Source organism: Capricornis sumatraensis, chromosome 2 (genome assembly GCF_032405125.1).
Source record: "Capricornis sumatraensis isolate serow.1 chromosome 2, serow.2, whole genome shotgun sequence".
NCBI classification, from domain to species: domain Eukaryota; kingdom Metazoa; phylum Chordata; class Mammalia; order Artiodactyla; family Bovidae; genus Capricornis; species Capricornis sumatraensis.
The window spans coordinates 48,835,748-48,852,276 of record NC_091070.1 but is presented as its reverse complement, the minus strand read 5'-3'; the positions used below and the strand labels follow the sequence as shown (position 1 = coordinate 48,852,276).

At 36.9% G+C, this 16,529-nt stretch overlaps 1 protein-coding gene across 1 annotated transcript in view; it reads left to right on the top strand.

The window, feature by feature from the left end:
• MNS1 (meiosis specific nuclear structural 1) overlaps positions 1–16,529 on the top strand; it is an 88,970-nt gene that overhangs the window by 42,297 nt on the left and 30,144 nt on the right. Inside the window, 4 exon segments of the mRNA XM_068992543.1 lie at positions 4,791–4,893; positions 11,998–12,227; positions 12,586–12,802; positions 12,898–13,005. Coding sequence (XP_068848644.1) covers positions 4,791–4,893; positions 11,998–12,227; positions 12,586–12,802; positions 12,898–13,005 — 658 coding nt within the window.

Below are 16,529 nucleotides of genomic sequence, written 5' to 3'. Positions count from 1 at the left end.
ATATGTGAATCACTACAGAGCATTCAGAAATAGACATTTAAGAAAATGATACTGAATCACTTAGATTCCCATATGGGAGAAAGTGAACTTGATTTCTACCTCATAACACATGTAAAAATCAGTTCCTGAAGGATTATAGTCTAAAAATTAATAGTGAAATAGCAAAGCTTTGAGCAACTAATACAAAAAAATATTTGTTTGTGGGTTGGGCAGCATTTCTTAAAACATGACACAAAAGTCATTGACAATGAAGAAAAGATTAGTGGATTAGAATACTTCTCTCCATCTGAAGAAACCACTCTGAGAATAACTACAGACCTGGAAGGAAATATTTACAATGCATATAGCCAACAAGAAACTTTTATCTGCAATATATAAAGAACTTTTATGCTACAATAAGAAATAGACAAACCAGTATAAAAATGAAAAAAAATTAAATACTGAGGAAGAACATCCAAGAAGTTATATAAATGAGTTAAACTTATTAAAAGTTCTCAGTTCCATTAGTAATAGAGAAACAAAACCCCAATGATAGTTACATCACCACAAGAACAGTTAAAATCTATGACAAGACTAAAGCATTACCAAGGGTTTGGAATGGTGGGAGTGCTTAGGCAGTGTTTATGAGACTATAAAGCTGACAAAGCTTTGAAAAAATGGTGTTATATACTAAATTTGAACAGTCTTACCCTCTGACTCAAATTTCACTTCTAGGTATATATCCAATGAATATGTGTTCCCTTGTCTTTTAAATAGTCATTTATTTGAATGTTGGTTGTTTGCAACTTCTGCTTTATTTTATTAATTTTTATTGCAGTATATTTGCTTTAAAATGTTGTGTTGGAACCTAGATGTCCATCAGCAGATGAATGGATAAGAAAGCTTTGGTACATGTACACAATGGAGTATTACTCAGCCGTTAAAAAGAATTCATTTGAATCAGTTCTGATGAGATGGATGAAACTGGAGCCGATTATACAGAGTGAAGTAAGCCAGAAAGAAAAACACCAATACAGTATACTAACACATATATATGGAATTTAGAAAGATGGCAATGACGACCCTGTATTCAAGACAGGAAAAAAGACACAGCTGTGTATAACGGACTTTTGGACTCAGAGAGAGAGGGAGAGGGCGGGATGATTTGGGAGAATGGCATTCTATCATGTATACTATCATGTAAGAATTGAATCGCCAGTCTATGTCTGACGCAGGATAAAGCATGCTTGGGGCTGGTGCATGGGGATCACCCACAGAGAAGTTATGGGGAGGGAGGTGGGAGGGGGTTTCATGTTTGGGAACACATGTAAGAATTAAAGATTTTAAAATTTAATTAAAAAAAAAAGAAAAAAAAAATCCTGTACATGTCTTAAGTCATGTACATTATCCTATAAATACTATAGCCTAATAAAGAAAGGCATCAGCCATTTGTGGTCTGATCCTCTCAACCCCAAAAAAAAAATAAAATAAAATAAAATAAAATGTTGTGTTGGTTTCTACTGTACAGCAAAGTGATCAGCTATAGTATACACATATTCCTTCCTTTATGGATTTCCTTCCCATTTAAGTCACCACAGAACATTGAATAGTTTTCTGTGCTATACAGTTAGTTCTCTAAGTTACCTATTTTATACATAATAGTATATATATGGGGGCTTCCCATAAATAGAGTGGGTAGACAATCTGCCTGCAATGCAGGAGATGCGGGTTTGATCCCTGGGTTGAGAAGATCCCCTGGAGAAGAAAATGGCAACCCAGTCCAGTATTGTTGCCTGGAGAATTCCATGGACAGAAGAGCCTCGTGAGCTAGAGTCTATGGGGTTACAGAAGAGTTGGACAAAACTTAGTGACTAAACAACAACCGCAGCAACCACGTATGTATGTCAGTCCCAGTCTCCCAGTTCATCTCATCCCTCCTTCCTCCTTCGGTATCTATATGCTTGTTGCTGCATCTTTGTCTCTATTTCTGCCGTGCAAATAAGTTCATCTGTATCATTTTTCCAGATTCCACATATGGGCAATATTGTATGATATTTGTTTTTCTCTTTCTGACTTCATTCTGTATGACAGTCTCTAGGTCTGTACACATCTCTGCAAATGGCACAATTTCATTCCTTTTTATGGCTGAGTAATTTTCCATTGTATAAACCACATCTTTATCCATTTTTCTGTTGATGGACATTTATGTTGCTTCTGTGTCTTGGCACTTGTGAATAGTGTTGCAGTGAACATTGGGGTGCATGTATCTTTTTGAATTACGGTTTTCTTTAGATATATGCCCAGAGTGTGACTGCTGGGTCATATGATAGTTCTAAGTTTTTTAAAGAACCTGTTCTCTATAGTGGCTATATTAATTTACATTCCTACCAACAGTGTAAAAGGGCTCCGTTTTCGTCACACTATCTCCAGCATTTGTTTGTAGATTTTTTGATGATGGCCATTCTGACTGGTGTGAGGTGATACCTCATTGTCGTTTTGACTTCCTTTTCTCTAATAATTAGTGATGTTGAACATCTTTTCATTTGCTTGTTGGCCATCTGTATGTCGTCTTTGGAGAAACATCTATTTAGGTCTTTGGCCTATTTTTTGATTGGGTTGCTTTTTTGATATTCAGCTGCATAAGTTGTTTGTATATTTTGGAGATTAATTCCTTGTCAGTTGCTTCATTTGCAAATATTTTCTCCCATTCTGAGGGTTGTCTGTTTGTCTTATTTATGGGTTCCTTTGCGGTGGAAAAGCTTTTAAGTTTAATTGCAGAGCTCAGTTGTGTCCAACTCTTTGTGACCCCATTGACTTTAGCCTGCCAGGCTCCCCTTTCCATGGAATTTTCCAGGCAAAAATACTGGAGTGAGTTACTGTTTCCTACTCCAGGGGATCTTCCTGACCCAAGAAGAATGATGCAGCCTTTACCACTAGCACCAGCTGGGAAGCCCTTTAATTAGGCCCCATTTATTTTTGTTTTTATTTTCACTGCTCTAGGAAGTGGGTCCAAAAAATCTTGCTGTGATTTATGTCAAAGAGTGTTCTGCCTGTGTTTTCCTCCAAGAGTTTTATAGTGTCTGGCCTTACATCTAGAGCTTTGATCCATTTTGAATTTATTTTTTTGTGTATGGTATTAGGGAGTGTTCTAATTTCATTCTTTTACATGTAGCTGTTTTGTTGGCCCAACACCACTTACTGTTTTTTCTGTATTGTGTATCCTTGCCTCCTTTGTCATAGATTAGTTGCCCACAGATGCGAGGGTTTACCTCTGGGCTTTCTATCATGTTCCATGGATTTGTATTTCTGTTTTTGTGCCAGTACCATACTGTCTTGATTACTGTAGTTTTATAGTGTAGTCTGAAGTCAAGGAGCCTGATTCTGAAGTCAGGGAACCTGATTCCTCCAGCTCTGTTTTTCTCTCTCAGGATTACTTTGGCTCTTCCGGGTCTATTTGTTTCCATACAAATTGTAAAATTTTTGTTCTAAATCTGTGAAAAATGCCATTGGTAATTTGATAGGAGTTACATTGAATCTTAGATTGCTTTGAGTATTTTAGCCATTTTCACAATAGTGATTCTTCCAATCCAAGAACATGGTATATTTCTCCATCTGTTTGTGTCATCTTTGGTTTCTTTTATCAGTATTTTATAGTTTTCTGAATATAGGACTTTTGCCTCCTTGGTTGTTTGCAATGTAATGCACTTTTTTTTTTTTGTAGAGACAGTATTATAAATTGATAGGTTTGTGTGTATATTGGTGCATAATCATTAGTGTCCAACTCTAACAAAAATTTTTGTAGATGTATCTCAACCCCTTAGTGTGGAACAGAATATATAAGGCTAACCTGGAAACTTATCCCTCGTTTATAACACTATTTTTATGAGAGACGATAATCTTGTGTCAAATACATTTGCATCTACAGCAATAAGGGCAAGAAGGATCCACACCATAAGAGGGATACCAGGAGTATCCCTCTTCCCTTACCCTTTATGACTGTTTCTTTGTGGGTACCACGTACCTGTAAGTTGAGTTTATAGGTAGATGAGTGCCTCTTTGTTCCAGTAAGAATTAACCTGTACATCTTGGTGACATCTCACAGTCCTTCCAACTCAGAATTCTCATATTCTGTAATATTAAGAATTATGACTGGCATATTAAAGTAAAAAATTTTATATGGCATATTGTTTTCATTATGTTTAGGAAGGTGATAGATTCAAAAGTATTTGAGAGAGTATCTGACTGAAGTCAGTTGCCATTTTTTAACAGATAAATAAACAAGCTCAGAGAAGTGAAGTAAACTTGCCCATGTTACTCCCTCTTCATCCTCAAAAAATAGTTGCCATATGTAGAGCGTTTACTGTTATACACATTAACTCATTTAATTGCCAAAGCTACCCCTTTTATAGATGGCAAAACAGTGGTACAAAATATAAGAAGTAACATGTATAGGTTTAAACCTCTCTGCTGTAATTATCTTTTAGCCTAATAGTACTGGTAACTGCATAGAAATTTTAACCTGTGTTGATATAGCACCTTTTTTGAGCCAGGCACTAGTGAAAAGATTTTTAGTGATGATTATTGACAATAAAAAGGATGTTTTGTCTAGAAAAATTAATTATAATGTCTCATTTCACATGCATTCTGATTTTCTTGGGATGACTGGAAAAAGTATTTTTCCAAAATATCTAAAAAATAATGTAAATATCTTTTACACATTTAGAAAAAAATTCTTTTAAATTATAGATATTATTTTTAAAATAGTAGAGATGTATGGTCCTCAAATTTAAATTTCTGTCTTTTTTAAACAGTGCTGAGCTCAGAGAATTGGAGAAGAAATTAAAAGCAGCTTACATGAATAAAGAAAGAGCAGCTCAAATTGCTGAAAAGGATGCCATTAAATATGAGCAAATGGTAATTATGTTTCTGGTCATAATGTTTTCCATATTTTTAGCTTCATTTAGAAAGGCAAAAATATACCAATTTTTAGAAAATTGTTGCATTCTATAAAGAATTTACACTGTTTGATTTCTCAAATAATTTTATAGTTTTTAGATTGTTATGGTATAGCAAATTATGGATATTGAGCTTTGTAATTTAATATTGGAACCTTTCAGAGACAGAGAGAATTGGGTTGCTGGTTAAAATGAACATCTGTATTTGGTAACTCCCAGCATTCCTAATGGTGTCTAACTGATTATTCTTTGACAAACCAATACAGGTTGTTAGTATGATCAGTGTGTTTGTTAAATTTTTTATTTTTTAAATGTTTAAAAAATCAACTATAAATTTAGGTGGGGAAACTTTTCTGTTTTGTAAACAGAAATCTTTTTTTTCATGATTTCCTCTAATTTTATCCTCTTTTCTTACTCCTGATCTACTACGCATTATTGTTGGTAACGGTTACTTTTGGGCAAAAGAGTTTCAGACACACTCAGCAATAGTGTTACACAGTTTAATTTAAAATAGGGTTTATTAACTCTTACAGGCTGGATGTACATCATCACTTGAATTCTTGTTGTCACTCAGAAAGGCTAGACATAGATGAAAAGGTCTGATGGCAGTATTACATAGTCTTTTAAGTTCCCTCACCCTCATTTCTCTATTATTTTGTAGGGCATTTTAATAGCAGAGTTCCCTCTCTCCTAGATCCGTTTCAGAGATGTTTTACAGTTATTAAAGAGAAGGGCTTCCCTGGTGGCTCAGCAGGTAAAGAATGTGTCTGCTAATGCAGTTGGCACAGGTTCAGTCCCTGGATTGGGAAGATCCCCTGGAGTAGGAAATGGCAACCCACTCCAGTATTCTTGCCTGGAGACTCCCATTGACAGAGGAGCCCAGTGGGCTATAGTCCAGGGGTCACAAAGAAATCAGACATATCTGAGCACAAACACACACAGAGAAAGAGGTTAAGGCAAATATTCTGCCTTTTAAAATTGGCCAGAATATATTCTATGTTAAAAGGAAAAAAAGCAAGTTGTGAAAAAACGTGTTGGAAAATAATACATTTTATTGACCATTTTATAGACCATTTTTATCTTTGAAAACCTGTGCAAATAGGTATGTGTATACAACATCTGTGTATATCTGTACACACACATACATGTGTGTCGTATATATCAACAAACACATATAGTTAGAGGGGTGATATCAAAGCAGTTAACCAGTGCAGTGTTATATGAGCCTCAGATAAGAACAGTTGTTGGCTGTTGTGACACATGTGTGCAGTATGTTAGTACAGAAGAAATCTATAGGGTTATACAGCATGCTGTTAACAATGATAGCCTTTGGTGTGGCAGATGGTAAGAGAGGGTAAGGAAATGTCACTCCAAATGCCATATTCTGCCCTTTCAAAAATAAAGTAGAACATGATCTACAGTTTGAACAGGAGATTGCAATTTTAATTATTTTGATAATTGAAGTTATTCCAGGCAGTTGTAGATATTTACTCTGGCTATTGAAAGACTTGTTATCATTTTCTAAATAAAGTTGAGCCACAAAAATTAAATCAAATACTCTTAGACTTGACTAGGTGTCAGGATATTTAGGTGCTAGTTTTGGCCTTAGTTTTCTTATCTGTGAAATAAGATTATTGTATTTGTCTAAGTGTGTAGGAATTTGTACAAACATGTTTTTGTCATGTCATATTTTTTCTGTAGAGCCTAGTACAATATGTGCTAAGAAAGCAGAGGAAAGAAAGAATTTGAGTCAAGTAACATTTACAGTCTATATGTTAAAGGCATCAATTAGATCAGGAATGTCATCTAGTTCAGTTCATTCACTGTCTTATTCGAGGCTTTGCGACCCCGTGAACCACAGCACAACAGCCCTTGCTGTCCATCACCAACTCCCAGAGCTCACTCAAACTCATGTCCACTGAGTCAGTGGTGCCATTCAACCATCTCATCCTCTGTTGTTCCCTTCTCCTCCTGCCTTCAATCTTTCCCAGCATCAGGGTCTTTTCAAATGAGTCAGTTCCTCACATCAGTTGGCCAAAGTATTGGAGCTTAGGCTTCAGCATCAGTCCTTCCAATGAATATTCAGGACTGATTTCCCTTAGGGTGGACTGGCTGGATCTCCTTGCAGTCCAAGAGACTCTCAAGAATCTTCTCCAACACCACAATTCAAAAGCATCAATTCTTTGGCACTCAGCTTTGTTTATAGTCCAACTCTCACATCTGTACATGACTACTGGAAAAACCATAGCCTTGACTAGATGGACCTTTTTTAACAAAGTAATGTCTCTGCTTTTTAACATGCTGTCTAGGTTGGTCATAACTTTCCTTCCAAGAAGTTCAGTTCAGTTCAGTTCAGTTCAGTCACTCAGTCATATCCGACTCTTTGCGATCCCATGAACCGCAGCACACCAGGCCTCCCTGTCCATCACCAACTCCTGGAGTCCACCGAACCTAGGTCCATCGAGTTGGTGATGCCATCCAACCATCTCATCCTCTGTCGTCCCCTTGTCATCCTGCCCTCAATCTTTCCCAGCATCAAGGTCTTTTACAATGAGTCAGATCTTTGCATCAGGTGACAAAAGTATTGGAGTTTCAGCTTCAGCATCAGTCCTTCCAGTGAACACCCAGGGCTGGTCTCCTTTAGGATGGACTGGTTGGATCTCCTTGCAGTCCAAGGGACTCGCAAGAATCTTCTCCAACACCATAGTTCAAAAGCATCAATTCTTCGGCGCTCAGCTTTCTTTATAGTCCAACTCTCACATCCATACATGACCACTGGAAAAACCATAGCCTTGACTAGACGGACCTTTGTTGGCAAAGTAATGTTTCTGCTTTTTAATATGCTGTCTAGGTTGGTCATAACTTTCCTTCCAAGGAGTAAACATCTTTCAATTTCATGGCTGCAATCACCATCTGCAGTGATTTTGGAGCCCCAAAAAATAAAGTCTGACACTGTTTCCACCGTTTCCCCATCTATTTCCCATGAAGTGATGGGACCAGATGCCATGATCTTCGTTTTCTGAATGTTGAGCTTTAAGCCAACTTTTTCACTCTCCACTTTCACTTTCATCAAGAAGCTTTTTAGTTCCTCTTCACTTTCTGCCATAAAGGTGGTGTCATCTGCATATCTGAGGTTATTGATATTTCTCCCAGCAATCTTGATTCCAGCTTGTGCTTCTTCCAGCCCAGCGTTTCTCATGATGTACTCTGCATAGAAGTTAAATAAGCAGGGTGACAATATATAGCCTTGACGTACTCTGTTTCCTGTTTGAAACCAGTCTGTTGTTCCATGTCCAGTTCTAACTGTTGCTTCCTGACCTGCATACAGGTTTCTCAAGAGGCAGGTCAGGTGGTCTGGTATTCCCATCTCTTTCAGAATTTTCCACAGTTTATTGTGATCCACACAGTCAAAGGCTTTGGCATAGTCTCTCTCGCTTTTTCCATGATCCAGTGGATGTTGGCAATTTGATCTCTGGTTCCTCTGCCTTTTCTAAAACCAGCTGAACCTCTGGAAGTTCATGGTTCACGTATTGCTGAAGCCTGGCTTGGAGAATTTTAACATTACTTTACTAGTGTGTGAGATGAGTGCAATTGTGCGGTAGTTTGAGCATTCTTTGTATTGCCTTTCTTTGGGATTAGAATGAAAACTGACTTTTTCCAGTCCTGTGGCCACTGCTGAGTTTTCCAAATTTGCTGGCATATTGAGTGCAACACTTTCACAGCATCATCTTTCAGGATTTAAATAGCTCAACTGGAATTCCATCACCTCCACTAGCTTGTTTATAGTGATGCTTGGTAAGGCTCATTTGAGTTCACATTCCAGGATGTCTGGCTCTAGGTGAGTGATCACACCATCGTGATTATCTGGGTCATGAAGATCTTTTTTGTACAGTTCTTCTGTTTATTCTTGCCACCTCTTCTTAATATCTCCTGCTTTGTTAGGTCCTGCCGGGGTCCAGCCCCCGCAGGATCCAGGGGAACCTGAAGGAAAAACGGCGTCGGTGGATGATTTAGAGAGAGAGATAAAGAAAGAATATTATAGATGAGAAAATAGAGGAGAGAAAGAGTCTGATATTCCTTGGTTTACATAGAAAGCCAATAAAACTTCGAGACAAGAAGTTTGCCCTGTTCACGGAGGCCACAGGTGCCTTCCCGGTCTCCCAAGGGAGTGCAGACGCAGAACGTCTTCCCATTCAAGTCTTAGAAACCCAGGCAGATAAGTGAATGCAGGGAGCCTCTATGCTCCAAGAGATCAGCCTGAAAAAGAAAGTAAGAGAGAAAAAAAGAGAAAAAAGAAAAACTCGGGGTGACCAAGCTTCTTTAAGCGAGGCCCATTGTTTTTATTTTCTAAAGGGTCTTTTATACCTTTACCTGTACATAGAGGGAAATGAAAGATGCAAAGTCATACAGAGTCAGCCCAAACATTACATCTGTTTTGTCTATCGAAACCAGGATTTTTTCTGCAAACCTTTCCCATAAACAATATTGTGTACATTATCTTCTGGTCTTGGAGGCCTGTGACCATTTTATAACCCTCTTTTGATAAAGGCTTCTCAACCAGAAAACTTACTTTCCCTTGAAATGTTTTTTCTTTTATTTCTAATCTATGTCAGCCTCAAAAAGTTAAGGTGCAGTGAGTTACAAGAAGGAACCAATTAGCTCAAAAGTCTGATATGGTTAATTTCAAGGCTACACTTGTTTTTCTTACTTTTCAACTGTGTTAACTAATGCACTCCCAGGTGCAGAGTGGATAAGAGATATGGGAACTTAGCAACAAGCATTGGCCAAGTAATCAAATCCTACATTAACACTACTCTAATAACTTTTAACTCTTTGAAAGGCTCTATGTTTTAGGCTTTCTGTGCCTCTCACAGTTGGGAGGATATAAATAATCACACGTGTAGCTGTAAGAGTCTGGATATATCTGCCAAGCAAACTAAAATGCTAACAAAGGGGTTTTGATTGGAAATATTCTTCTCATGTCCAGAAGACTTATTAGCTATAGCCATAAGTTAATTTTCTCCAGAGAAAGGTGATCAGGGTTAGCCCCGTGTTAATGTCAGAGGAGTTAGTGAAAGTCATGAAATAGTAAAACAGACAGATTCTGGTTTTGGGGGCAGATGCTCGAGAAAGCCTAGGGAGCCCGTTGAGTTCTGAAGCCTTGCTTAACAGTTCTCTTCCACATGACCTTGTCATGGGTGGGATCTCCCGGGGTGGCTCCCGGCAAGGTCCCTACCATTTCTGTGAGCCCATCTTTGCATGAAATGTTCCCTCGGTATCTCTAATTTTCTTGAAGAGATCTCTAGTCTTTCCCATTCTGTTGTTTTCCTCTATTTCTTTACACTGATTGCTGAGGAAGGCTTTCCTATCTCTTTTTGCTATTCTTTGGAACTAAGTGTCTTTTAATTAGCATCAACATTAGCCTTTATATTTTATTTTTTTAAACCTGTATTTTTTATGGTGTATAGCCAATTAGCAAATGTGATAGTTTCAAGTGAAAATTGAAGGTACCCAGCCATACATAGACATGTATCCGTTCTCTCCCAGACTGCCCTCCCATACAGGCTGCCACATAACATTGAGGAGAGTTCCTTGTGCTATACAGTAGGTCCTTGTTGGTTATCCATTTTAAATATGGTGGTGTGAGCATGTCCACCCCAAACTCCGTAACTATCCTTTCCCCTGCTGCAACCATAAGCTCATTCTCTCAGTCTGTGAGTCTTTTTCTGTTTAGTAAGTTCATTTGTAACATTTCTTTTTAGATTCTGTGTATAAGGAATGTCATATAATATTTTTCCTTCTCTGTTCAACTTACTTCACTCAGTGTAACACTGTCTAGGTCCATCCATGTTGCAGCAAATAGCATTATTTCATCCTTTTTAATGGCTGAGTAATATTGTATATATGTCCAGCATCTTTATCCATTCCTCTGTTGGTGGACATTTAGGTTGCTTCCATGTCTTGGCTATTGTAAGTAGTGCTTCAGTGAACATTGGGTGCATGTATCCTTTTGGATCATGTTTTTCTCCTGAAATGTGCGCGGGAGTGGGATTCCAAGGTCATATGGTAGCTCTTTTTCAGTTTTTTAAGGAACCTCCATACTGTTCTCCATAGTGGCAGCACCACTTTACATACTCACCAACAGTGAGGAAAGTTCCCTTCTCTCTACACCCTCTCCAGCATTTATTGTTTGTGGATCTTTTGATGATAGCCACTGTTCACCTTCATATTTTTATCTGTTTTTTATTTTGTGTTTGATGCTGCTAACCATTCTAGCATTTGGGATGTGATCATAATGGTAAAGAATAACTTTTTAAACTGCCCCAGTGTATATACATTAAAACATTTTGTTAAATGATTTCAAAATGCTCAAAAAAATCAAGGTAACCCGTTCAAGATGCAGGATTGTGTCTCATTCAGAAGGAATGGTCTTGAAGAGTGAATTGAAACCTCAGAAAACAGACAGAGTGATGTATGTGACCCTTTTTTTAAGTTAAAGTTATTTCAGAGGGCCTTCAATAAATGAGAAAGGGGAGATTTCAAAGGCCACTGGCAGCAAAGAAAATTTAGGCTGAGAGAACTTGAGTTGCTCAGAGCTATTTAATAGCAGACAGGTATAAAAAAGATAGCACCATCCTTACACTAAATAGCAGCCAGTAAGTACCCAGTGGAGCTTAAATTTGTGAAAATTACCTACATCAGCTTTTAAATAGATGAGGAAGATGACTGTTGTTGGAAATTAACAAAATTATTAATGAAGGACTTCTAATTTTACTTATTGTTTTTCAAGTGTGGAGTTATTCTCCTTATTGCCCTGAGAGAGCTACTTGAAGAAATAGGAAAGCCTCTTTAGGGTTTGCTTTTCATTCAAACCCTTCTTTTCATTCATTTGCTTTTCATTCAAACCCCTCCAGTGACAGTGACTTACCTTTGCTTTTTATCTACACATGAAAATATTTTATGAAATAGGCCTTCTATAGTATTCAGTTCTGTGTGCTAAAAGTATTCTGTCATACTTTGCTCAGATTTGATGATGGAAAGATGAATTTTGTTTTAATAACAGAAACGTGATGCTGAAATAGCCAGAACTATGATGGAAGAGCACCAGAGGTTAATAAAGGAAGAGAATGCTGCAGAGGACAAACGAAACCAAGTGAAAGCACAGTACAGTCATGACTTAGAGAAACAGCTTGAAGAGCAAGAGAAGCAAAAGCAGGAAGCTTACGAGCAGTTGCTGAAAGAGAAGCTCATGATTGACGAAATTGTTAGGAAAATCTATGAAGAAGATCAATTGTAAGTTTGCCCCAACTTTCTTACATGCTTAAACCTGCTTAAATATTTGTTAGATTTATCTCAGGCTTGTCATGAAGAATAAGCCACCTAAGAAGTGCCTGATACACAGTAAGTCCTCAGTAAATGTTATGACCTAAACTGAGACCAGGTCTTATCTTTGTTAGTATAACAATTAATTGATAATTAAGAGATACTTATTAAGTAACAGTGACTAAACCCTTTTTTCCTTAACGTACATCAGGAGAACTTGTTTTCTGTTCAGTTTCCTTGGTAGACAGCTAAAGGAAATGACACTCATGTTTTTTAATTTTTTTATTATTTCTGTTACGATAGAACTGCACTCACTATTACTTTTTAGGGAAAGACAGCAAAGGTTAGAGAAAATGAATACAACTCGAAGGTATATAGAAGAGTTTCAGAAAGAGCAGGCTCTCTGGAGAAAAAAGAAACGGGAGGAGATGGAAGAAGAAAATAGAAAAATAATAGAGTTTGCCAAGTTGCAGCAACAAAGAGAAGAAGATCGAATGGCAAAAGTTCAAGAAAGTGAAGAAAAAAGACTACAGCTTCAAAATATGGTACTAAAATAATTGTTTTAACACTGGAGAAATTCTTAAATATTTGTCATAGAATTTGATTCCTATACATTTTTATGTGTGTTTTTTTAAAATAGCTGACTCAGAGGTTGGAAGAAGTGCTGCAGCAACGTGAAGATTTAGAACAAGTGCGACAGGAATTATACCAGGAAGAACAAGCTGAAATATATAAGAAGAAACTAGAAGTAAGTTTTGGAAATTGAAGGAATGATTAACATAGTGAAAGCGAAAGCTTTAATTGCTCAGTCATGTTGACTCTTTGTGACCCCGTTGACTGCAGCCCAGCAAGCTCCTCTGTTCATGGAATTCTCCAGGCAAGAATACTAGGGTCACCATTTCCTTCTCCAGGTTAACATAGAGAAGAGTATTATTTTGAGATGAAGCAGTAGAAAGATAATAGATTTAAACCCAACCATATGGATAGTTATGTTACATGTAAGTGGTATAAGTACTACATTTAAAAGAGAGATTTTCAGGCTGGATAAAAAAGCTAGACCCAGACAACATAAAAAAAACTGCATCAAAAAGCATGATGCAACTATGTTGTCTACAAGAAACATAATTTAAATATGAAGACACATATGGTTTAAAAGCAAAAGGATGGAGAAAGATATAGAGACAGACACCAATCGAGAGCATGTTAGGGTAGAAATCATGGTGATGATAGGCTAAATTCATCTAGGGGATGTAATACCGTAGAAGTGTGTGAACCTAAATAAAACTTCAACTACAATACATGTAGCAAAACTGGAAAAACTGAGAGGAGAAAGATGAATCCGTAGTTATATTTGAATATTTCAATACTCCTTCTCATTTATATATAAAATGAAGAAGTAAAGTGAAGTGAAGTGAAGTCGTTCAGTTGTGTCCAACTCTTTGCCACCCTGTGGACTGTAGCCTACTGGGCTCCTCCATCCATGGGGTTTTCCCGGCAAGAATACTGGAGTGGGTTGCCATTTCCTTCTCCAGGGGAACTTCCCGACCCAGGGATCGAACCCGGGTATCCCGCATTGTAGGCAGACACTTTACCATAGTCATAAAACCATGGGATATGGCATTGAACAATTTGACCTCAAGTTACGACAATTTGTCAATTTTCTAATTGGGTGTTTTTGTTAATTTATTATAGGATTTTGAGAGTTCTTTATGTATTCTAGTTCTTTGTCAGGTGTGTGGTTTACAAATATTTTTTCCTAGTCTATAGGTTGTTTTTTATCCTCTTAATGGGGTCTTTTCCAAAGCAAATGTTTTCAATTTCTGTGAAGTCTAACTTAGCAATTTCTGTTTCTATGGACCATAACTTTAGTACAAGTTCTAGGACGTCTTTGCCTAGAACCCAAAGAATTTCTTTTTTTTTCCCCTTAAGAGATTTCCTCTTCAGTTCATTTTTGTTTATAGGTTATGAGACTTAGGTCAGTTTCTGTTTTGCTTTTCTATGTCCAGTTGGTCTAGTTGCAACTATATGTTGAAAGGTTTTTTCTCTTACACCCAGTTGCTTTTGCTACTTTGTTTAAAACACGTTTTAAACAAAGCTGAGCACATCTGTGCCTATATTCCTGGGATCTCTGTTTTGTCTGTTGACTTATGTGTCTATCCCTTCAGGAGTACCACACAGTTTTGATTATTGTAGCTATATAGTCTTTAAGATTGTTTTATTTTAATTCCTTTGCCTTTCCATATAAAGTTTAGAATAATCTTAACTCTATCTACAAATAGTCTTTGGGGAATTTGATAGGAATTAAATTAAATCTGAATATCAATTTGGGGAAGATTGACATGATCACTATATTGAGTCTTATAGTCCATGAACATGGTATGACTCTTCATTTACAATTTCCCCTTGAATAACACAGGTTTGAATGTGTGAGTCCATCTATATTTGGATATTTTTCAGTAGTAAAACCTGCTGTTTACACAGTCTATGGTTGGTTGATTCCATAGATAGAGATATCCACAGATACAGAACTGTGGATACAGAGAGCTGACTAAATTTATGTGGTTTAACCCCTGTATCGTTCAAGTCAATTCTGTTTAAATCATCTTTGAATATTTTCATCAGTGTTTTATATTCTTCAGCATACAAATCCTGTACATGTTTTGTTAGATTTACATCGAAGTATTTCAGTTTTTTGAGTGGTTGTAAATGGAATTTAAGTTTTAATTTCATTGTCCACCTACTCATTGCTAGTGCATTGACTTTAAAAAAAAAAAAATTTATCTTGTATCTCATGACCTTGCTGAATCCACTTAGTAGCTGTAGGAGTTTGTAGGAGTTGGTTTCTTTGTTTTTCCATACATAGTCATGTCTTCTGCAAATAGGAACAGTTTCATTTCTTGGTTTCTTATATACACACTTTTTAAAAAATCTTTATTTATTTATTTAGCTTTAGTTGTGGTACATGGGGTCTTTACTTGTGGCATGTGGGATCTAATTCTGTGACCAGGGATCAAATGCCAGGCCTCCTGCAGTGGGCACGCAGAGTCTTAGCCGCTGGACCACCAGGGAGGTCCCATCTAGGTACACTTTTTATTTACTTTTTTGCTTTATTGTACTGGCTAAAATTTTTAGCACTGGCTGGCACTATATTGAATGAGTGATGAGAGTAGATGTCATCTTTCTTTGTTATCTCTCAGGGGAGAAGCATTATGTTAACTGTACTTTTTTGTAGATGCTCTTTCTATACTTGAGGACATTCTCTTCTATTTCTATTTTTCTGAGTATTTTTTATCATAAAGAGGTGTTGAATTTTGTCAAATGCTGTTTCTTCTTTAGCTTGGTTGATTGCAATGATTAACTTCAGGAGTTACTGAACCGCCTTGCATCACTAGAATAAATCCCACTTGGCCATGGTGTGCATGTCTTTAAATATGTGACTGGATTTTAATTTTCTAATAATCTGTTTCAGGATTTTTGCATCCTTATTCATAAAGAATATTGGCTTTTATTTTTCATTTTGTATACTGGTGTCAGGGTAAACTGCCTTCATAAAATGAATGCAGAAGTTTCCTTCTGTTTTCTAGAAGAGATTGTTTAGAATTGATGTTAGTTAATTCTTTAAAAATTTGGTAGACTTTTCCAGTGAAACTATCTAGGTGAGGAATTTTATTTTTTTAGTGTTTAAAAATGTTTATTCAGTGTTTTATTGTGTATTTATTTTAAGTTAATTTTTATTTTATATTGGACTATAGTTGATTTACAATACCGTGTTACTTTCAGGTATACAGCAAAGTGATTCAGTTATGCATATACATACATCCATTCTTTTCCTGATTCTTTTACTACTTAGATTATTACAGAATAATGAGTATATAGTTCCCTGTGCTACATAGTAGGTCCTTGTTATCTATTTTATATATGTGTGTGTGTGTATATATATATATATATATATATATATATATATATATATATATATCAGTTCAGTTCAGTCACTCAGTTGTGTCCAACTCTTTGTGACCCCATGAATCGCAGCACTCCAGGTATCCCTGTCCATCACCAACTCGCAGAGTTCACTCAGACTCATGTCCATCGAGTCAGTGATGCCATCCAGCCATCTCATGATCTATCGTCTCCTTCTCCTGCTGTCCCCAATCCCTCCCAGCATCAGAGTCTCTTCCAATGAGTCAACTCTTCGCATGAGGTGGCCAAAGTACTGGAATTTCAGCTTTAGCATCATTCCTTCCAGAGAACACCCAGGACTGATCTCCTTCA